Raw genomic sequence first — 24,725 nt, 5'->3', positions numbered from 1 at the left:
ACCGGACTGCACAGAGCTATGCTAAAAACATTAGCTCTCCACCTACGCCAGCCAGCCCTCATTTGCTCATCAACACCCGTGCTCACCTGCGTTCCAGCGATCGGCAGAAGGACGAAGGACTTCACCCGATGCGTTTGGCGGCCCGGAGACGTAGGAAGTCAAGGTGAGGTCGGCGGCTAGCGCGGCTAGCGCTCCAACAAAGTCCTCCTGGTTGTGTTGCTGTAGTCCGCTGCTAATACACCGATCCCACCTACAACTGTCTTCTTTGCAGCCTTCATTGTTCATTAAAAAAATTGCAAAAGATGTCCAGAATACTGTGGAATTATGAAATGAAAACAGAGCTTTTTGTATAGGATTCTATGGGGTACCATAACTTCCGTTACTCTGACTTCGTCACGCGCATACGTCGTCATACCGCGATGTTTCAGCCGGATATTTCCCGGGAATTTTAAAATGTCACTTTATAAGTTAACCCGGCCGTATTGGCATGTGTTGCAATGTTAAGATTTCATCATTGATGTAGAAACTATCAGACTGCGTGGTCGGTAGTAGTGGCTTTCAGTAGGCCTTTAAGATTGGCAGTATGTGGGGTGAGTGACGTGAGTAAGTGAGTGGGCGAGTAAGGAGAGGTAGTGGTAGCATGTGCAGGAGTGTTAATAGCATGGTGGATGTCTGGTTGTGCCCTGTGGAAATAATAAATAAAGTGACCAGTAGGGCTGCAACTAACAACTCATTTGATAGTCGATTGTGTCGATTATTAATTCGATTAATCGATTAATAATCGGATGAAACGGACAAACTTCATTTCTATCCTTTCCAGTATTTTACTGGCACCATGTTCTTTCAACTTGCCGAATAAAACAAGGCAAATGTTACAAAAATGTTTATTTTTATAGAGTGCACCATTGTCATGCACAATAGCAACCATTATGCTTGGGGGAATTTCAAAGCTGGCTACTACCTTTTCTAACCATTCTGCAATGTTGGATGCTGAATGTCTTTCCTCTAGTGGCATGGTGGTAAGGCAGATTGACTTCATGTTCCATTGCTCTCCAATGTAATGGCATGTATTGCCAAGGTGGCTACACTTGTCCACACATCAGTAGTGAGAGCAATTTTGCTCTGGGTGGCTTTTATGTCAGTCTACACTGCTTGGAACGTCTGCTGGTACTTCCTCTCCATCACTCTGGTCACATGGGTCCTCGAGGGAAGAGTGTGACCAGGGTTGAGGACGTGAATCATTTGTCTAAAACAGGGGTCGGCAACCCGCGGCTCCGGAGCCGCATGCGGCTCCTTGACCACTCTGATGCGGCTCAGCTACATACATGCCGACCCCCCCCCGAGTTTCCCAGGAGACTTATGGATGTCAGTGTCTCTCATAGACTACTCCCAGGAAAATATAATCCTATTTACACTCTAATTACTATATAAAGGGCATGCCCTAATTGCACTGCAGTAATTGTCCTCTATAGCATTTACATACAGCATGCCAGTCCAGCCACATGTTGCATGTTGTTATTACTTGCTCACACAGGAGACAGCAAAGCATACTTACTCATCAGCCACACAGCTTACACTGACGGTAGCCGTATCAAACAACTTTAACATTGTTACGTTACAAATATGCGCCACACTGTGAACCCACACCAAAAAAGAATGAAAAACACATTTCTGCAGAACATCCCACTGTAACACAACATAAACACAACACAACCATTACCCAGAATCCCATGCAGCCCTAACTCTTCCGGTCTACATTATACACCCCCGCTACCACCAAATCCCCCCACACATCAACCCCCCCCTCTCCGTGCGTTGGTTGAGCGGAAGAGTTAGGGCTGCATGGGATTCTGGGTATTGGTACCGTCAGTGTAAGATGTGTGGCTGTTGACTTAGTAGCCTTGCTGTCTGTAACGCTATCAAGCCAGAGCTGCATTCCACTTGTGGCCGAGCAGATACACTGATTGGGCAGACTCTAGAGGGCGCCAAATGCAGTGTCATCGCGCTCTGATATTCGGGAGTCTCCCGGGAAAAATGAGCGGGTTGGCAAGTATGACGCAAGCAACATTCATTCAAAACTCGCGGGCTGCACTAACATCAAATTTCCACATTAAAGTACGTGCCGGTGCGTGTGTCTGTGAGACCCCTAGTTAACATAGCACAAAGCGTTTAAGCTTTGTATGCGGTGTTTTTCATTTTAAATTTTAAAAACATATTTTGTGGCTCCCATTACTTTCTTTAATGTGTGAAACTTGCCAAAATGGCTCTTTGAGTGGTAAAGGTTGCCGACCCCTGGTCTAAAACCTTCATCCTCCACCATTGATAGTGGCCTCATGTCAGTTAGCAACATATACAGGATAGCATCAGTCAATGCAGCCGCTTGCTGTGGTGTGCACACCTTCCTTTGTACCAAGTCGCTAATGCTGGCTTGTTTCTTTCTGAAATGAGAGAAACCATATAATGAACATACATAGTAGCATCATTTACATGTAACTTAATACATACCTAGTTGATTTAATTCATCATTTCTGACAGAAAAGGCAAATACGTCACCACATTAAAAAAAAAGCTAAATTGAATAAATGGACATTGGCGTACACCAATAATAACATAGAAATGTAACTTATTTATAAATGGTTGATTTATATAGGCTAGTAAGGTAAAGTGTTGTACCTGACAAGTTTCGGCTACCTTGCTTCTGCAGCCTTTATCAAAGGTGTCACGTGGTGTTAGCGTGACGTCCTCTGTGACGTGTTCTGTGGATTGTTCTATCTCACCTGAAGTGGTGGGATGGCGGCGTCCTCTGGTGTGCGCCGGGGGTAGGGCGGAAGCAAGGTAGCCGAAACATGTCGGGTACAAAACTTTACCTTACTAGCCTATATAAATCAACCATTTATAAATACACATCAGTAGGCTACATGAACCTCTTCAACATAGAAATGTAACTCATCAGATCAGAACTGGATCAGATTTTGTACACGTTTCTGTCAGGTTCAAACACTGATGACATCTATTAAACAAGACAAGAGGCAAAGAATTAAACAGAGACAGAATTCAATTTGGACTCAATATTGAGGAGAGTCGTTTGTACACTGTACCCTTGTACAGTATCTCAGCACGCTCGGCCAAAAGATTACACGCCTCCTTCTTTTATTTTGGACCCTCCCCGGCCACATGGCCACCGCTGTTTCCAAAGGACAAAGATTCGTAAAATAGTTAAAAAAGAGGTCCATAAAATTGTTCAAAAAGAGTTCCATAAAATATTTCAAAAATAGATCGTAAAATACTTCAAAAAGAGGGTCCATAAAATAATTCAAAAATAGTTTGTTAAATACTTCAAAAAGAGGTCGTCTGGAAATTGGGCAGATCCTGCCATCTCTCCGCTTTTTCTGTTGATTACCATACATGAGAGAAAACAGAAAACCCTTCATGTGACTTTCCCGCTTACACAGTGGAGTTTTACGAGCCTTCTTCTCGGTAGGTTTCAAAAACAGCTTTTGTCTTCTCACCGGGCCCTCAAATGTAACACAACGTTTTTGTGATCATTTAGAAACAATTATTCTAACAGTTTCTGTTGTGAATAATAAAGGATTCATTTTAGGCTGCCTCTGAATAATAGCATGAAATATTCCAGCTCCTTCATAACGTTTAGTTATACTAAAGCGTCACTCAAATCTAAATATATTTATATAGATTTATCGGGCCCGGCTACATTGATCCATTATGAAACCAACCTGAGATATTTCTGTCCGTTACGTTTATTTCGTAATTGGTAACCGTGCGTTTTCTCTCTCAAAACAGAGTCAAATCTGCCGTAGACACATTATCAGCCCCGTGTTGCAACAAAGGGATAACGTTAACCTTACTCACAAAAAAGAGCTGGCGTGCTGAACTCATGAATGCCTGTTGCCACTCAAAACAACAAAGAAAATGAAAAGTCGTCGCACTCTCCTAAAAGTTCCTAACACTCTGAAAGTTAATACACGACAGTTGCTGCTGCGCTTCCTTCAAAAAAATATCCTCATTAACAAAAGATTAAAAACACACGACGACGGACACAAGGGATCAATGTACCCGGACTATGGACTTAAAAAGTTACGTAGCGTGAGTTCCCTTCATCCATGGCTCCAACATGTTTCCTCTTCAGGTGGCAATGTTGTACTTCCTTGCCAGGCGAGGTCCACGCTGCACATTTTGCAGGAAACGGTCTTCTTTGAAGTCTTTAAAGTAAAGTGTTTCCACACTTTTGACGACTTGAATATTGAGGAGAGTTGTTTGTACACTGTACCCTTCTACATCGAAGCAATAACCTCAAGATTTTTCTCCGCTGAACTATCGGTACAGTTTTCCTCCGCCATTTTTCAAATGTTTCCAGGCACAAAGACTATAAAAATGGGAGCCATTACCTCCCTGCTTGGCACTCAGCATCAAGGGTTGGAATTGGGGGTTGAAATCACCAAAAATGATTCCCGGGCGCAGCCACCGCTGCTGCTCACTGCTCCCCTCACCTCCTAGGGGGGGATCAAGGGTGATGGGTCAAATGCAGGGAATAATTTTGCCACACCTAGTGTGTGTGTGACAATCATTGGTACTTTAACTTTAAAGGAGACGGCGTGGTCACGTGAGCTGCACATGACACATCATTGGCTGGCTTACTGCCACCTCATGAGACGTAGCAGCAGCGCATGCGCATAGCATAGATCCAACGAATCCATGACTAAATTAATCGCCAACTATTCTTATAATCGAATTTAATCGATTAGTTGTTGCAGCATTAGTGAGCAAGTTGTAACTAATCGACGGCCTCGTCCTTCCGACCAAAGAGCGGAGCTTCATGGACCCAGTGTTACCCCCGACACAACATGGGCCCTGGAGGGAACGTCTCCCCTGCGCTCCTCGACCACGGTCTGTGAGCCCACAAACAGGAAAGGTGTAAAGCAACCTTTATTGTTAGTTTAGAAGCCCAAATACCTCCACATTGCACTTCATGCACCCTCTTTATTAACCAGTAGAATTGTCCTTTGTTGCCTTTCTTCCTCTCCACCATGTTATTGCTTGTATGCACTTTGTGTGTGCGTTTTGACACACTCAACATCATGCGCCACAGCTCTGTAGTCACCATCATTTCATTCAGATGAAAGAACGGTACCGGTACTTTTCAAAGGTGCTATAATACCGATTTCAATTGATTAGTACCACAATACTTTATTAGTAGCAGTATACTGTACAACCCTACTACACACACATACAGTACATAGAAGAAAGTGTGTTTTTGTTGTTTGTGTCTTGCAGACGTCCAGCAGCTGATCGGTAATCCAGAAGAAGTTTCCCCTCAGTTAGGGGGGAGCTCCACTTTGAAGCAGGAGACTCCACAACCACCCTGCATTAAAAAGGAAGAGGAGGAACTCTGCATCACTCAGGAGGGAGAGTGTCTTCTAGGACGAGAGGAAGCTGATTACACCAAGTTTCCACTGAGTATTCTCTCTGTGAAGACTGAAGATGATGAAGAGAAACCACAAGTAGACAACCTCTTAGCTACACTATCAGATCGTGAGGCTAAAGACGAGGTTGAAGAACCTTTGAGCAGAGATAAAGACTGTGAAGGTGATATGAGGACTCACACTGACAACAAACACTCTGAATGCTCTACAAAGAAGAGTGGTAAAATATGTTTGAGTTGTTCAATTTGTGCTGAAAGTTTTATTTTAAAGGGCCACTTAAATCAACACATGAAGACACACACAGGTGAAAAACCATTTAATTGTTCAGTTTGTGGCAAAAGCTTTTCTAAAAATGTCCACTTGACTCATCACATGACAACACACACAGGAGAAAAAACACTTAAATGTTCAGTTTGTGGTAAAAGCTTTAATCGAAATTGCCATTTGACTCAACACTTGAGAACACACACAGGTGAAAAACCATTTTATTGTTCAGTTTGTGACACAAGCTTTTCTCAAAGTGGCCATTTGACTCAACACATGAGAACACACACAGGTAAAAAAACATTTAATTGTTCAGTTTGTGGCAAAAGCTTTTCTACTAAGAGCATATTGACTAAACACATGAGAACACACACAGGTGAAAAACCATTTAACTGTTCAATTTGTGGTGAAAACTTTTCTATTAAGAACCGTTTGACTGAACACATGAGAACACACACTGGCGAAAAACCATTTAGTTGTTCAGAGTGCTGTAAAAGGTTCACACATAAAGCAGACGCAGTAAAACACACAAGAACACACAAGGGAAAATAACCAATTAGCTGTTTAGTTTGTGGTATGTTGCTCATATGTGGTGACATCCCACTGCTCCCCAAGGGGATGGGACAAATGCAGAGGACAAATTTCACCACATCTAGTGTGTGTGTGACAATCATTGGTACTTTAATCTTTAATCTTTAATCCACTCTACCCAGGACCTCCTCACTGCTTCTTTCACAAATATCTGAGGTATTCATACAAACTTGGATTATTTGGAGCATAATCTTATCCACTCATGACCCCATGTCTTCTCTGTATCTGAAACCTTCCTGAACAGTAAGATAGATGATGCTTCAAGTGCTTGGTTACTCCTTCTTCAGTCCAGGGACCTGGGGCCTCATGTGTCAAGTTTGTGCACGCTCAAAACCTGCACTACACCCTTTTTCACTGCAAAGTTGAGATGAATTAAAACTGACATAATTAAAATGCAGCATGAGACACTGCACACTGATATAGTTCTATGAAAATGATTGTCTTCTGTGCAAATGTAAAGAAAGTGAACAGTGTGTGATTTACTGCAATACTGTCAGTCTTTTAACTTTTTATTTGTGCTTTGTTGAAATTGTTCACACATTGCACAGCTTTTATTTTTCTATCAATACACATTATGTCTAGAAGACAGGAAGTAACTCAACACTCTTGAATAGTTTCTACCTCAGTGTGTATGGTTTGTTGAGTTAGCACAGGATTAATATGTGGAAATGACAAATGAGGTAGTTGATACATAGAATAGTTTTTATTCATGCTTTATTTAGTTTTTTGTTCAATCCTAGATGGGTTGTGAGTTAAAGTTTAATAGAAACACTGAGATTAAGTCTAAGTACATTGTGTTTTTTTAGGTGTTTTTGAAAATGCGCCATTTTTTTATCTCTAAATGTGTAACTAACTTGAAGTGTTTTGTCAAGAGGATTATTTGTGATATGTACATTTTCAGGATGTGCTTTTTCTATTTTTGGCCAAAGTAAAATAAATGAAATAATCTGAAGTTGTCGTGTTTTTAAGTTATCATGCCATGATTTTACCCGTCCCGCCCACGTGGAAATAGATTTTCCTCCATGCGGCCCCTGAGCTAAAATGAGTGTGACACCCCTGCTGTAATGTGACTCATGTGAGCAGGTTACTGTATAAACACATTTTGTTATAAGTTATAAAAATGTGTTCAGTTCTCAGAGACACATCAATGTCAGGCTGACAATTGCTCTTCCGCTTTCTCCAAACACGAGAACAAAGCAGCTCCTACTGACTTGTGATTGGTCAGACCGTGCCCATCTTAATCACATGGCTAATTTCAATATAATAAATTGTGATGTAACAAAATTGAATATCTTATATGCTCAGACAGTAATGTGTTTATATAAGTTTATATTGTGTTATGATGTTTGTAATGGGGAAAGACGTTAATGTGTCTTGTTTTCATGTAAGATAGTTGACATTTAGCATGATAGCTGTTAACTGGTGATTAGTGATGTTAAGTGCCTAAGATGGTAGTTATTGATTAGCAGTGCGATGAGGGCTTTCTGCTGGTGAGTGATTAGCACTACAGTTAGAGCCACCTATCGCTAGGTAGAAATGAGCAGTTTCACCAACATTTTTATGTGAAACCATATTACTAACTGTCTGGTGTTTTACAGGATTCATGGAAGTTTATTGTCATACCAGCACACGATACACATGAGATGGCACACAATTTAGTAGCACGTGAACAATAGGATTGGTCCTGGTGGAGATCTACACTCTTAGTGCTTTTCTTCTTTATTCAGAGTAATCATTTGACTTTATAAAGGTTTTTAACTAAAACAACTAAGTGGGTTAAAAAATATTTCTGTGTTTCTTGTAGTATTTAAAATGTAGGATTTTTTTCTTCAATGTGTGCCCTTTTTCTGGTTTGAACAACAGCCATGGAAAAAGTCTGTGCACGTGCTTGTATATATATATATATATATTTTTTATTTTCAAAGAGTTGTTGTCCATTATTTAATGTTAGATACTTTTGCTAACAATTGTTTTAAAACAAGATTAAATTGCCTTTATTTTGAAGAAAAAAAAATCTGCTGTGAAGTAGGAAACGGAAGTTGCTGGCTTCTAGCGCATGCGCAAATGTACTTGAAGCCAAGCAAAAAGACGAAGACCGCATGCTATGGTTGTTCGGAGATTCTTCGAATTCACGATCTTAAAGTCATATGATTCACAGCAAATATAGCAACAAATATCTCAGTTGGTATTTTCCAAAGCCACGAAACGTGCATTGAGTTTGGAGCGATATCTGAAGTGAAGATTGAAGACGTGATAGAAGATGGACGACTACTGCTGTGCTAAGATGGCGACGTCCGCTAAAATAGAACATGAAAGAGAATCAGCGCCACCAACTTCCAGCAAATCACCAACGGAGATAAAGACGAAAGATGAAGGTGAGTGACTTGAAGTTTCGTTATTCGAAAACTATTTCAAGCCCATAAAATCGAAATTAGCCGGCTTTGTTGAAGAATGTAAAGAAAGAGCCGCCATGATTGTTAGCTTGAAGAAGGCAGTGGAGTTCACATCAGAGGAGATGAAAGAATGCAAAAGTCAAATAAAGAAAGTGGAAGAGCAAAACAAGCGCTTCCCATGTTTGGCAAACGCCACATTTCAAATATTTAGCTCGCATTACTAAGCTAAGTTATTGATGGAGTCCATCAAGTTATTGGATGGATGTTAGAGTGGACATAACAGCCACTATCTCTAAGTCAGGGGTCGGCAACCCAACATGTTGAAAGAGTCATATTGGACCAAAAATACAAAAACAAATCTGTCTGGAGCCGCAAAAAATTAAAAGCCATATTACATACAGATAGTGTGTCATGAGATATAAATTGAATTAAGATGACTTAAAGTAAACTAAATTACCCCAAATATACTTACAAATGAGGCATGCTGAGGCAATATGTACATATAGCTAGCCTAAATAGCATGTTAGCATCGATTAGCTTGCAGTCATGCAGTGACCAAATATGTCTGATTAGCACTCCACACAAGTCAATAACATCAACAAAACTCACCTTTGTGCATTCATGCACAACGTTTAAAGTTTGGTGGACAAAATGAGACAGAAAAAGAAGTGGCATAAAACACGGCCTAGAAAGTTATACACGGAAACAAACTAAGGTGAGTTCAAGGACCGCCAAAATTAGTAGGACAAAACGGCGCTCGCCAAATACTCGAATCAGTGAAGCATGTTTAATATAAACAGTGTGCTTTATAACAATTAGGGAGGTTTGTGTCATGTTTGTCATCCTACAGAAACCATATTGAAACAAAAAATATATGTTTTCCCTCATCTTTTTCCATTTTTCATACATTTATGAAAAAGCTCCAGAGAGCCACTAGGGCGGCGCTAAAGAGCCGCATGCGGCTCTAGAGCCGCGGGTTGCCGACCCCTGCTCTAAGTCATCCTCCATCTTGTAAACACTGTAGCAGCCAGTGAAAGATTAAAATGATGTCGTTGCGCCAGGATTTTATTTTGAGCATTTTTTAATTGTATTTCCTAGTTCAGGGGTCGGCAACCCAAAATGTTGAAAGAGCCATTTTGGACCAAAAATACAAAAACAAATCTGTCTGGAGCCGCAAAAAATTAAAAGCCATATTACATGTGTCATGAGATATACATTTAATTAAGAGGACTTAAAGGAAACTAAATGACCTCAAATATACCTACAGATGAGGCATAATGATGCAATATGTACATATCGCTAGCCTAAGTAGCATGTTAGCATCGATTAGCTTGCAGTCATGCAGTGACCAAATATGTCTGATTAGCACTCCACACAAGTCAATAACATCAACAAAACTCACCTTTGTGCACTCATGCACAACGTTAACAGTTTGGTGGACAAAATGAGACAGAAAAAGAAGTGGCATAAAACACGTCCTAGAAAGTCGGAGAAAGTTATACATGTAAACAAACTGTACGGTGAGTTCAAGGACCGCCAAAATTAGTAGGACAAAACGGCGCTCGCCAAATACTCGAATCAGTGAAACATGTTTAACATAAACAGTGTGATTTATAACAATTGGGGAGGTTTGTGTCATGTTTGTCCTCTACAGAAACCATACTAAAACAAAAAAATAGATTTTTTTTCCCCTCATCTTTTTCCAGTCTTCATACATTTTTGGAAAATCTCCAGAGAGCCATTAGGGCGGCGCTAAAGAGCCGCATGCGGCTCTAGAGCCGCGTGTTGCCGACCCCCGTCCTAGTTCTTAGTAGGGCTGAGTTAGGGCTGGACAATTAATCCCATTTTAATCTCAATTTCAATTAAGACATGACACGATCCTAAACATGTTATTGTAAAAAAAAAAAAAGATGAACAGCCCGCGGAACGTGCATGTAAATTCTTGAGCCTGTAAGGGTTAAAGGGATGAGTGAGTGTATGATTGAAAAAAAGACCATGTCTACTAGAATGTGCTCCTTTTGATTTGACACAGTGCTAGTATGTCTAATCAGTAATCACTGAACTCAACAAAAAAGTAAGACCACATGATTTTCGCTTTAACTTATCTTCGGAATTGGCCATTAAAACATAATTTGCTTGTAAACGCAGAATTTCACAAAAATTGACACAAATGTGAGTTAAATGTTGTCATTGTGAGGAGAATAAACATTTGTTTGAGACAATAATGTGTCCGGTAACCCTCGTTTATCCCCTGAACTAAACAATGTGGAGACGGCCACTTGAAACAGCGACTAAACTATGAAGTTCAGTGTTTCCCATAAACTGCCAAGATACCTGTGGGGGCGTGGCTATGGGCGTGGTCACCATGACATCATCGAATAATTTGCATAATTTACTACAATGATATGATTTTCTCTAAAAAGGCTCAAAAAATGTATACTTACTAATTAATAATAACAGTTTTGTTTTAAACGTCCATCCATCCATTTTACAATATAATTACAACACTTTATGTACATATTTATATACAGATTTGAACAATAAGTTATTCACTGAAATATATTTATTAATTGTGGTTCTTACAAAAAATATATCTTATAAAATATAAACGCTAAAATGTCTCTTAAAGCTCTGCCCCTTTAATTAGTGCATACTAAATAATTTAACTTTAGCCTACAACTACAACCATATTATTTACCAGCAACATAAAGTGAAACAGAGGCAGAGGTGTCCTGCCACAGTCAGTCAACCTCCTCCTCCTCCTCCTGCTGCTGAACAGGTCGCACTGGAGCTAGTCTCGCTCGCCAGACCCTCCTCCAGAGAAGAGGGAGACACTGGAGCTAATAAAAGCTGAACGCGCTAATCGGCCGCGATCGCGATCATCACACACACGCGGTCCCATACAGCACCTATACAACACTGCTGGCGCATCTTCTTGCTCCGACTCTTTCACTCGCCATGCTAACAAAGTCGCGTTAGTTAGTCTGTATTAAAAGAGAAGCTTCAGGTGTGTATTTCTGGACAGAAGAGGAGCGCTGCCACCACTCGTTGTCATCCAGATAAGGTGCATTGGCTCGGCTCGGCTTGCCTCGCCTCTTTTTGTTAGTTTTTACTTGAAACTATACTACAATATTTTACAAAAGTAACAAATAAACAGAAAACAGTAGTGTTGGTAGATAGACACAGAGCTTCATCAAACATCTGATCCACTGAACAAAGAGCTCCAAGAATCTTGAACTTTAGACTGCCATCAGTTTTACTCCCTACACTTAAAGGCCTACTGAAAGCCACTACTACCGACCACGCAGTCTGATAGTTTATATATCAATGATGAAATCTTAACATTGCAACACATGCCAATACGGCCGGGTTAACTTATAAAGTGCAATTTTAAATTTCCCGCCACACTTCCGGTTGAAAAAGCCTTCGAAGGATGACGTATGCGCGTGACGTAGCCCGAGGAACAGAGGTATGCCTTCTCCATTGAATACAATACAAAAAAGCTCTGTTTTCATTTCATAATTCCACAGTATTCTGGACATCTGTGTTGGTGAATCTTTTGCAATTTGTTTAATGAACAATGGAGGCTGCAAAGAAGAACGTTGTAGGTGGCTGTAGCAACACAAGGACCACTTACTCGGATAGCAGACGCCTCGCCGATGCTAGCAGACGCCTAGCCGATGCTAGCAGACCCACCGCACGGATGATCTGGTGAAGTCCTTCGTCGCGCCGTCAATCGCTGGAACGCAGGTGAGCACGGGTGTTGCTGAGCAAAGCAGATGAGGGCTGGCTGGCGTAGGTGGAGCGCTAATGTTTTTATCATAGCTCTGTGAGCTCCGGTTGCTAAGTTAGCCTTAGCGTCGTTAGCAACAGCATTGTTAAGCTTTGCCAGGCTGAGAGCTATTAACCGTGTATTTACATGTCCATGGTTTAATAGTATTGTCGATCTTCTGTCTATCCTTCCAGTCATGGATTTATTTATTTTGTTTCTATCTGCATTTGAGACAGATGCTATCACGTTATGTCATGCTAAAGATGCTAAAGAGCTTCGTCGATGTATTGTCGTGGAGATAAAAGTCACTGTGAATGTCCATTTCACGTTCTCGACTCTCATTTTCAAGAGGATATAGTATCCGAGGTGGTTTAAAATACAAATCCGTGATCCACAATAGAAAAAGGAGAGAGTGTGGAATCCAATGAGCCAGCTTGTACCTAAGTTACGGTCAGAGCGAAAAAAAATATGTATTTCACTGCATTCTAGTCCGTCACTCTAACGTTCCTCGTCCACAAATCTTTCATCCTCGCTCTAATTAATGGGGTAATCGTCACTTTCACGGTCCGAATAGCTCTAGCTGCGTTGAAAACAATAGGAAAATATGAGGGAGTGAACAACTGACAACGTCACGCTACTTCCGGTAGGGGCAAGGTTTTTTTTTGTCAGAGACCAAAAGTTGCAAACTTTATCGACGTTGTTCTATACTAAATCCTTTCAGCAAAAATATGGCAATATCGCAAAATGATCAAGTATGACACATAGAATAGATCTGCTATCCCCGTTTCAATAAAAAAAATTCATTTCAGTAGGCCTTTAACCATGTGTTTCCTACTGCCTGCAGACTTTGCACCCTTTGTTAGGGCAATTAATTTTTCGGGGCTTCTGAAAAAAATAGTGTAAGGCCTTATCGTAAGGAAAGTCCTTGGGGTCAGGTCCGACAAAAAAATAAAATAAAAAATAAAACAAAAAAAGCCGAAAAATCTATTTGTGGCGGACGTTATTCTTTCGTGGCGGGCTGCCACAAATAAATGAATGTGTGGGAAACACTGAAGTTAAAGGCCTACTGAAATGATTTTTTTTTATTTAAACGGGGATAGCAGATCTATTCTATGTGTCATACTTGATCATTTCACGATATTGCCATATTTTTGCTGAAAGGATTTAGTAGAGAAAAACGACGATAAAGATCGCAACTTTTGGTATATGACAAAAAAAAAGCCTTGCCCCTACCGGAAGTAGCGTGACGTCACAGGTTGAACATTTCCGGAAAGTTCTCTATTGTTTACAGTGATGGCGGCCAGAAGTGACTGCGATTCGGACCGAGAAAGCGACGATTACCCCATTAATTTGAGCGAGGATGAAAGATTTGTGGATGAGGAAAGTGGAAGTGAAGGACTAGTGGGGAGTGGAAGAGATTCAGATAGGGAAGATGCTGTGAGAGGCGGGTGGGACCTGATATTCAGCTGGGAATGACTACAACAGTAAATAAACACAAGACATACACTACCGTTCAAAAGTTTGGGGTCACCCAAACAATTTTGTGGAATAGCCTTCATTTCTAAGAACAAGAATAAACTGTCGAGTTTCAGAGGAAAGTTCTCTTTTTCTGGCTATTTTGAGCGTTTAATTGACCCCACAAATGTGATGCTCCAGAAACTCAATCTGCTCAAAGGAAGGTCAGTTTTGTAGCTTCTGTAACGAGCTAAACTGTTTTCAGATGTGTGAACATGATTGCACAAGGGTTTTCTAACCATCAATTAGCCTTTTGAGCCAATGAGCAAACACATTGTACCATTAGAACACTGGAGTGATAGTTGCTGGAAATGGGCCTCTATACACCTATGTAGATATTGCACCAAAAACCAGACATTTGCAGCTAGAATAGTCATTTACCACATTAGCAATGTATAGAGTGTATTTCTTTAAAGTTAACACTAGTTTAAAGTTATCTTCATTGAAAAGTACAGTGCTTTTCCTTCAAAAATAAGGACATTTCAATGTGACCCCAAACTTTTGAACGGTAGTGTATATATACTCTATTAGCCACAACACAACCAGGCTTATATTTAAAGGCCTACTGAAATTAATTTTTATTTATTTAAACGGGGATAGCAGATCTATTCTATGTGTCATACTTGATCATTTCGCGATATTGCCATATTTTTGCTGAAAGGATTTAGGATAGAACAATGACGATAAAGTTCGCAACTTTTGGTATCTGATATAAAAAAAAGCCTTGCCCCTACCGGAAGTAGCGTGACGTAGATAGTTGAGCACCTCCTCATATTTTCCTATTGTTTTCAATGCAGCGAGAGCGATTCGGACCGAGAAAGCGACGATTACCCCATTAATTTGAGCGATGATGAAAGATTTGTGGATGAGGAACGTAAGAGTGAAGGACTAGAATGCAGTGCAGGACGTATCTTTTTTCGCTCTGACCTTAACTTAGGTACAAGCTGGTTCATTGGATTCCACACTTTCTCCTTTTTCTATTGTGGATCACGGATTTGTATTTTAAACCACCTCGGATACTATATCCTCTTGAAAATGAGAGTCTAAAACGCGAAATGGACATTTAAAGTGACTTTTATCTCCACGACAATACATCGGTGACACACTTAGCTACTGAGCTAACGTGATAGCATCGTTCTCAAATGAAGATAGAAACAAAATAAATAAATCCCTGACTGGAAGGATAGACAGAAGATCAACAATACTATTAAACCATGTACATGTAACTACACGGTTAAAAATTCTCAGCCTGGTAAGGCTTAACAATGCTGTTGCTAACGACGCTAAGGCTAATTTAGCAACCGGTGTTGTGCCTGAAACCTCACAGAACTATGATAAAAACATTAGCGCTCCACCTACGCCAGCCAGCCCTCATCTTCCCATCAACAGCCGTGCTCACCTGCATTCCAGCGATCGACGGCGAGACGAATGACTTCATCCGTGGGTTTGGCGGCAAGCATCGGCTAGGCGTAGTAAGTAGTCCTTGTTGTGTTGCTGTAAGTATTGTACTTAGCCGCTAATACACCGATCGATCCCACCTACAACGTTCTTCTTTGCAGCCTCCATTGTTCATTAAACAAATTGCAAAAGATTCACCAACACAGATGTCCAGAATACTGTGGAATTTTGTCGAAGAAAACAAGAGGTTTCTGTATCGGGTCCGACGGGGTCCAACCACTTCCGTGGCTTTTGTGACGTTACGCGCATAAATCATATCCAAAGGAGTTTTTCAACCGGAAGTGTGGCGGGAATTTTAAAATGTCACTTTATAAGTTAACCCGGCCGTATTGGCATGTGTTGCAATGTTAAGATTTCATCATTGATATATAAACTATCAGACTGCGTGGTCGGTAGTAGTGGCTTTCAGTAGGCCTTTAAGAAAAATACAATTATTAATGAAGTACTAAAAAAAAATACAATGATTTGCAAATCCCTTTCAATCTATATTCAATTGAATAGACTGCAAAGACAAGATATTTAACCTTCAAACTGGAAAACTTTGTTATTTTTTGCAAATATTAGCTCATTTGGAATTTGATGCCTGCAACATGTTTCAAAAAAGTTGGCACAAGTGGCAAAAACATCCCACAGGTGAACAGGCTAATTGAGAACAGGTGGGTGCCATGATTGGGTATAAAAGCAGCTTCCATGAAATGCTCAGTCATTCACAAACAAGGATGGGGGGAGGGTCACCACTTTGACAACAAATATGTCAGCAAATTGTTGAACAGTTTAGGAACAACATTGCTCAACCAGCTATTGCAGAGAATTTAGGGATTTCACCATCTAAGGTCTATAATATCATCAAAAGGTTCAGAGAATCTGGAGAAATCACTGCACGTAACATTGAATGCTCGCGACCTTGGATCCTTCAGGCGGTATTGCATCAAAAACTGACATCAGTGTGTAAAGGATATCACCACATGGGCTCAGGAACACTTCAGAAAACCACTGTCAGTAACTGCAGTTGTAAGTACAGTCTGTAAGTGCAAGTTAAAACCCTACTGTGCACAGCAAAAGCCATTTATCAACAACACCCAGAAACACAGCAAAAACCATTTATCAACAACACCCAGAAATGCCGCCGGCTTCTCTGGGCCCGAGCTCATCTAAGATGGACTGATGCAAAGTGTAAAAGTGTTCTGTGGTCTGACGAGTCCACATTTCAATTTGGTTTTGGAAACTGTGGACGTCAAACAAAGAGGAAAAGAACCATCCGGATTGTTCTTGGCGCAAAGTTGAAAAGGCAGCATCTGTGATGGTATGGGGGTGTATTAGTGCCCAAGACATGGGTAACTTACACATCTGTGAAGGCACCATTAATGCTGAAAGGTACATACAGCTTTTGGAGCAACATATGTTGCCATCCAAGCAACGTCATCATGGACGCCCCTGCTTATTTCAGCAAGACAATGCCAAGCCACGTGTTACAACAGCTTGGCTTTGTAGTAAAAGAGTGCGGGTACTAGACTGGCCAGCTTGTAGTCCAGACCTGTCTCCCATTGAAAATGTGTGGTGCATTATGAAGCCTAAAATACCACAACGGAGACCCCCGGACTGTTGAACAACTTAAAGGCCTACTGAAATGAATTTTTTTTATTTAAACAGGGATAGCAGATCTATTCTATGTGTCATACTTGATCATTTCGCGATATTGCCATATTTTTGCTGAAAGGATTTAGTATAGAACAACAACGATAAAGATCGCAACTTTTGGTATCTGATAAAAAAAGGCTTGCACCTACCGGAAGTAGCGTGACGTAGTCAGTTGAACATATACGCAAAGTTCCCTATTGTTTACAATGATGGCCGCATGAAGTGAGAGAGATTCGGACCGATAAAAAGCGACAATTTCCCCATTAATTTGAGCGAGGATGAAAGATTTGTGGATGAGTAAAGTGCAAGTGAAGGACTAGTGGGGAGTTGAAGCTATTCAGATAGGGAAGATGCTGTGAGAGCCGGGGGTGACCTGATATTCAGCTGGGAATGACTACAACAGTAAATAAACACAAGACATATATATACTCTATTAGCCACAACACAACCAGGCTTATATTTAATATGCCACAAATTAATCCTGCATAAAAACACCTACGTGTTTGTTATGCTAGCTCCTAGCTCCTCTGCTAGCTCCTAGCTCCATAGAACACGCCAATACAATTCAAACACCTGATCAACACACACAATCACTCAGCCCAAAAGACCGTTCACCTAACCCAAGGTTCATAAAGCTTGTATATTTTTAAAAAGTTACGTACATACGCAAAAAAAAAGTTGCGCACATACGGTCAAGCGATCAAATGTTTAGAAGCCAAAGCTGCATACTCACAGTAGCACGTCTGCGTCTTTGTCATCCAAATCAAAGTAATCCTGGTAAGAGTCTGTGTTGTCCCAGTTCTCTACAGGCGTCTGTGTATCGAAGTCAAAAGTCCTCCTGGTTAGAGTCTCTGTTATCCGAGTTCTTCCATCTTGACTGCATCTTTCGGGAATGTAAACAAAGACGCGCCGGCTGTGTACTGTTGTTGCTGACTTCCTTCGAAAAATACGTCCGTTTCGCACCGACAACTTTCTTCTTTGCTTGCTCAGCTTCTTTCTCCATAATGCAATGAACATAATTGTAACAGATTCACGAACACAGATGTCCAGAATACTGTGGAATTATAAAATGAAAACAGAGCTTTTTTGTACTGTATTCAATGGGGAAGGCATACCCGTGTTCCCCGGTCTACGTCACGCGCATACGTCATCCTCAGAGGCGTTTCGAACCGGAAGTTTAGCGGCAAATTTAAAATGTCACTTTATAAGTTAACCCGGCCGTATTGGCATGTGTTATAATGTTAAGATTTCATCATTGATATATAAACTATCAGACTGCGTGGTCGGTAGTAGTGGGTTTCAGTAGGCCTTTAAGCTGTACATCAAGCAAGAATGGGAAAAAAATCCACCTGAGAAGCTTCAAAAATGTGTCTCCTCAGTTCCCAAACCTTTACTGAGTGTTGTTAAAAGGAAAGGCCATGTAACACAGTGGTAAAAATGCCCCCGTGCCAACTTTTTTGCAATGTGTTGCTGCCATTAAATTCTGATTCAATGATTATTTGCAAAAAAAAATGTTTCTCAGTTTGGACATTAAATATCTTGTCTTTGCAGTCTATTCAATTGAATATAAGTTGAAAAGGATTTGCAAATCATTGTATTCTCTTTTTATTTACCATTTACACAACGTGACAACTTCACTGCTTTTGGGGTTTTGTACATGTGCACAGCAGGGGAGCTGGTTAACTTATGAGAGTAGTATGTGTGTTTGTGAGAATGTCAACGTGTTGTCTGAGTGACGTCAGTGAGTGAGCGGGCGTCAGTGAGTGAGCGGGCGTCAGTGAGTGAGCGGGCGAGTAAGGAGAGGTAGTGGTAGCATGTGCAGGAGTGTTAATAGCATGGTGGATGTCCGGTTGTGCCCTGTGGAAATAATAAATAAAGTGAGCAAGTTGTAACTAATCGACGGCCTCGTCCTTCCGACCAAAGAGCGGAGCTTTATGGACCCAGTGTTACCCCCGACAAAACATGGGCCCTGGAGGGAACGTCTCCCCTGCGCTCCTCGACCACGGTCTGGGAGCCCACAAACAGGAAAGGTGTAAAGCAACCCTTGCAGAGCGGCGGCTCCCTGTTGAAAGTGTCACCTTTATTGTTAGTTTAGAAGCCCAAATACCTCCATATTGCACTTCATGCACCCTCTTTATTAACCAGTAGAATTGTCCTTTGTTGCCTTTCTTCCTCTCCACCATGTTATTGCTTGTATGCACTTTGTGTGTGCGTTTTGACACACTCAACATCATGCGCCTCCGCTCTGTAGTCACCGCCACACAGCGGCATTCAGGTGAAAGAACGGTACCGGTACTTTTCAAAGGTGGTATAGTACCCATTTCAATTGATTAGTACCACGATACTTTATTAGTAGCAGTATACTGTACAACCCTACTACACACACATACAGTACATAGAAGAAAGTGTGTTTTTATTGTTTGTGTCTTGCAGACGTCCAGCAGCTGATCGGTAATCCAGAAGAAGTTTCCCCTCAGTTAGGGGGGAGCTCCACTTTGAAGCAGGAGACTCCACAACCACCCTGCATTAAAAAGGAAGAGGAGGAACTCTGCATCACTCAGGAGGGAGAGTGTCTTCTAGGACGAGAGGAAGCTGATTACACCAAGTTTCCACTGAGTATTCTCTCTGTGAAGACTGAAGATGATGAAGAGAAACCACAAGTAGACAACTTCTTAGCTCCACTATCAGATAGTAAGGTTGAAAACGATGTTGAATTCTCTGTGAAGACTGAAGATGATGAAGAGAAACCACAAGTAGACAACCTCTTAACTCCACTATCAGATAGTAAGGTTGAAAACGATGTTGAATTCTCTGTGAAGACTGAAGATGATGAAGAGAAACCACAAGTAGACAACCTCTTAGCTCCACTATCAGATAGTAAGGTTGAAAACGATGTTGAATTATCTGTGAAGACTGAAGATGATGAAGAGAAACCACAAGTAGACAACTTCTTAGCTCCACTATCAGATAGTAAGGTTGAAAACGATGTTGAATTCTCTGTGAAGACTGAAGATGATGAAGAGAAACCACAAGTAGACAACCTCTTAGCTCCACTATCAGATAGTGAGGCTAAAGATGAGGTTGAAGAAACTTTGAGCAGCGATAAAGACTGTGAAGGTGATATGAGGACTCACACTGACAACAAACACTCTGAATGCTCTACAAAGAAGAGAGGTAAAACATGTTTGAGCTGCTCAGTTTGTGCTGAAAGTTTTACTACAAAGAACAATTTGACTCAACACATGAGAACACACACAGGTGAAAAACCATTTCATTGTTCAGTTTGTGGCAAAAGCTTTACTGTTAAGAATCGTTTGACAACACACATGAGAACACACACAGGTGAAAAACCATTTAGTTGTTCAGTTTGTGACAAAAGCTTTTCTCGAAATAGCCTTTTGACTCAACACATGACAACACACACAGGTGAAAAACAATTTAGTTGTTCAGTTTGTGGCAAAAGCTTTCCTTATCACAGCTCTTTGTGTAGACACATGACAACACACACTGGGGAAAAATCATTTAGTTGTTCAGTGTGCTCTAAAAGGTTCCCACGTAATGCAGACGCAGTAAAACACATGAGAACACACACTGGAGAAAAAACATTTAGTTGTTCAGTTTGTGGCAAATGCTTTCTTTGTAACAGCTCTTTGTGTCGACACATGAGAACACACACAGGTGAAAAACCATTTAATTGTTCAGTTTGTGACAAAAGCTTTTCTCGAAATAGCATTTTGACTCAACACATGAGAACACACACAGGTGAAAAACCATTTAATTGTTCAGTTTGTGACAAAAGCTTTTCTCGAAATAGCATTTTGACTCAACACATGAGAACACACACAGGTGAAAAACCATTTAATTGTTCAGTTTGTGACAAAAGCTTTTCTGTTAAGAATAATTTGACTGAACACATGAAAACGCACACAGGTGAAAAACCATTTAGTTGTACAGTTTGTGGCAAAAGCTGTTCTGCTAAGAGATATTTGACAGAACACATGAGAACACACATAGGTGAAAAACTACTTAGTTGTTCAGTTTGTGGCAAAAGCTTTCCTTGTCACAGCTCTTTGTGTCGACACATGAGAACACACACAGGTGAAAAACCATTTAGTTGTTCAGTGTGCTGTAAAAGGTTCCAACATAAAGCAGACGCAGTAAAACACATAAAAACACACAAGGGGAAATAACAAATTAGCTGTTTACTTTGTGGTATGTTGCTCATATGTGGTGACATCCACCCTACCCAGGACCTCCTCACTGCTTCTTTCACAAATATCTGAGGTATTCATACAAACTTGGATTATTTGGAGCATAATCTTATCCACTCATGACCCCATGTCTTCTCTGTATCTGAAACCTTCCTGAACAGTAAGATAGATGATGCTTCAAGTGCTTGGTTACTCCTTCTTCAGTCCAGGGACCTGGGGCCTCATGTGTCAAGTTTGTGCACGCTCAAAAACCTGCACTACACCCTTTTTCACTGCAAAGTTGAGATGTATCAAAACTGACATTGAGATGCTGGGTAACTGTTTGCATAACCAAGTGCCAAATGTTACTCCTCAGACTAATTGATGTGCAAATCAGAGACATATGAACATTAACACCCACAATCCAACCCCCACAACCCAACCCCCACCTCCCTCGACATTCGGGCATAACAGGTTAAATCCGGCCCGTGAGAGGAGTTTGCGGAGTGTAAAATTCAGCTGCATTTATAATGAAAGAAACTGCTGTTCTAATTGTCTCCACTGGATGTCGCAATAGCAATTCTGTTAGGCAAGCAAATAGCATAGCAAGTATATCAAGCAAGAGGTACACGGTAAAGCGGGGCTGTGACTCCTCCCCCTCCACCCAACGTAAAACAGGAGTAAAATAAGCAATCAGTAACCCCACTTAAAATGCAGCATGAGACACTGCACACTGATATAGTTCTGTGAAAATGATTGTCTTCTGTGCAAATGTAAAGAAAGTGAACAGTGTGTGATTTACTGCAATACTGTCAGTCTTTTCACTTTTTATTTGTGCTTTGTTGAAATTGTTCACATTGCACAGCTTTTATTTTTCTATCAATACACATTATGTCTGTCAGACAGGAAGTAACTCAACACTCTTGAATAGTTTCTACCTCAGTTTGTATGGTTTGTTGAGTTTGCACAGGATTAATATCGTATTTCCTTGAATTAGCGCCAGGGCGGTAATTAATTTAAAACCTCTTCTCACTCCGGCGCTCACCAAAGGCATGCGGTAAATTTAGGCCTGCGCTTATAAATTTGAGTGTGATGTAAGGATACCATCATGAAAAGCACATTTATTAAAAAAAACATTATTATGGTCTTACGTTTACTTATAAATGAAGTCCATGCGCAGCTCCTTCTGAACAAAAGCATCCATAACTTGTTTATAGAAGTCTTCCTTATCTTTCTTCAGTTTTAAAAGTCTCTCTGTCTCGATGGAGATATTCCTTTAATTACTACCTCCTGCTTCGATTGAAAGTTCAGTTTAGAAAACTGTTTTATTTTAGATATGTAATCGTCCATGTTAAAAGGCCAGGCGAGAGGAAAAAATAATCGATCGCTGCTAACTGTTGCTGCTTGTTGTCACTTCTTCTGCAGCCGAGTAGTCGCAAGAAGGATCACTAGCGCCCTCTACCACCAGGAGGCGGGAGTCATTTAATGATTCATATTTGACACACGCAGCTACGGTATATTAATAAAACATAGCTGATTACTGTTCTTTTTAGCATATTCAAGAGCTTGGACCTTAAATCCTACTGAATAGCTCTTAATCTTCTTCCCTTTATGTGATTTTAAATGATTGAAATCAGCCTCCTCCATTTTGAAAATGATGACAGGTGAAGTGTCACTCGTGACGTGACGAGTTTGACCCAGCGGAAATTCTAGACATGCGCTAATAAAAATAATATTTTGCGAAACGAGTTTGACACGGCGTTACTCCTGAGCCGGCGGTAATGCTAAGCATGTGCTAATTACTTTGCGAAACGAGTTTGACCCCGCGGTAATTCTAGGCAGGCGCATACTATATATCCGGCGGCAATTCAAGGAAATACGGTATGTGGAAATGACAAATGAGGTAGTTGATACATAGAATAGTTTTTATTCATGCTTTATTTTGTTTTTTGTTCAATTCTAGATGGGTTGTGAGTTAAAGTTTAATAGAAACACTGAGATTAAGTCTAATTTCATTGTGTTCTTCAAGGTGTTTTGAAAATGCACCATTTTTTTCCTCTAAATGTTTAACTAACTTGAAGTATTTTGTCAAGAGGATTATTTGTGATATGTACATTTTCAGAATGTGCTTGTTCTATTTTGGGCCGAAGTAAAATAAAGAAAATAATCTGAAGTTGTCGTAGTCGTATTTTTAAGTTATCATGCTATGATTTTACCCGTCCCGCCCACGTGGAAATAGATTTTCCTCCATGCGGCCCCTGAGCTAAAATGAGTTTGACACCCCTGCTGTAATGTGACTCATGTGAGCAGGTTACTGTATAAACACATTTTGTTATAAGTTATAAAAATGTGTTCAGTTCTCAGAGACACATCAATGTCAGGCTGACAATCGCTCTTCCGCTTTCTCCAAACACGAGAACAAAGCAGCTCCTACTGACTTGTGATTGGTCAGACCGTGCCCATCTTAATCACATGGCTAATTTCAATATAATAAATTGCGATGTAACACAATTGAATATCTTATATGCTCAGACAGTAATGTGTTTATATAAGTTTAGATTGTGTTATGATGTTTGTAATGGGGAAAGACGTTAATGTGTCTTGTTTTCATGTTTGCATTTAAGATAGTTGACATTTAGCATGATAGCTGTTAACTGGCGATTAGTGATGTTAAAGGCCTACTGAAATGATTTTTTTTTTATTTAAACGGGAATAGCAGATCCATTCTATGTGTCATACTTGATCATTTCGCGATATTGCCATATTTTTGCTGAAAGGATTTAGTAGAGAAAATCGACGATAAAGTTCGCAACTTTTGCTCGCTGATAAAAAAAAGCCTTGCCTGTACCGGAAGTAGCGTGACGTCACAGGAGCTAGTATTCCTCACAATTCCCCGTTGTTTACAATGGAGCGAGAGAGATTCGGACCGAGAAAGTGATGATTACCCCATTAATTTGAGCGAGGATGAAAGATTTGTGGATGAGGAACGTTACAGTGAATGACTTGAGAGGCAGCGATGGACGTATCTTTTTTCGCTCTGACCGTAACTTAGGTACAAGCTGGCTCATTGGATTCCACACTCTCCTTTTTCTATTGTAGATCACAGATTTGTATTTTAAACCACCTGGGATACTATATCCTCTTGAAAATGAGAGACGAGAACGCGAAATGGACATTCAGTGCCTTTTATCTCCACGACAATACATCGGCGAAATGCTTTAGCTACGAGCTAACGTGATAGCATCTTGCTTTAACTGCATATAGAAACAAAAGAAATAAACCCCTGACTGGAAGTATAGATAGAAAATCAACAATACTATTAAACCGTGGACATGTAAATACACGGTTAATGCTTTCCAGGCTGGCGAAGGTTAATATTGCTGTGCTAACGACGCCATTGAAGGTAACTTAGCAACCGGACTGCACAGAGCTATGCTAAAAACATTAGCTCTCCACCTACGCC

General features: G+C 40.6%; 1 protein-coding gene across 1 annotated transcript; it reads left to right on the top strand.

Moving 5' to 3' along the window:
* Nucleotides 1–19,506: 19,506 nt before the first annotated feature.
* LOC133632334 (gastrula zinc finger protein XlCGF17.1-like) lies at nt 19,507–23,401 on the top strand. The gene has a single exon (XM_062024716.1). It carries the CDS (start codon nt 20,195–20,197, stop codon nt 21,260–21,262), a length of 1,068 nt encoding a protein of 355 aa, XP_061880700.1. The 5' UTR covers nt 19,507–20,194; the 3' UTR covers nt 21,263–23,401.
* The last annotated feature ends 1,324 nt before the right edge of the window (nt 23,402–24,725 follow it).

This window comes from Entelurus aequoreus, linkage group LG17 (assembly GCF_033978785.1).
Source record: "Entelurus aequoreus isolate RoL-2023_Sb linkage group LG17, RoL_Eaeq_v1.1, whole genome shotgun sequence".
NCBI lineage: Eukaryota > Metazoa > Chordata > Actinopteri > Syngnathiformes > Syngnathidae > Entelurus > Entelurus aequoreus.
Note: the sequence above shows the minus strand (reverse complement) of the source record. Positions and strands in the feature narration are given on the sequence as shown.

Excerpts from the sequence above, each read along its gene's own strand:
- LOC133632334 (XM_062024716.1), top strand. The coding sequence starts at position 20,195 with ATGAGGACTCACACTGACAACAAACACTCTGAATGCTCTACAAAGAAG.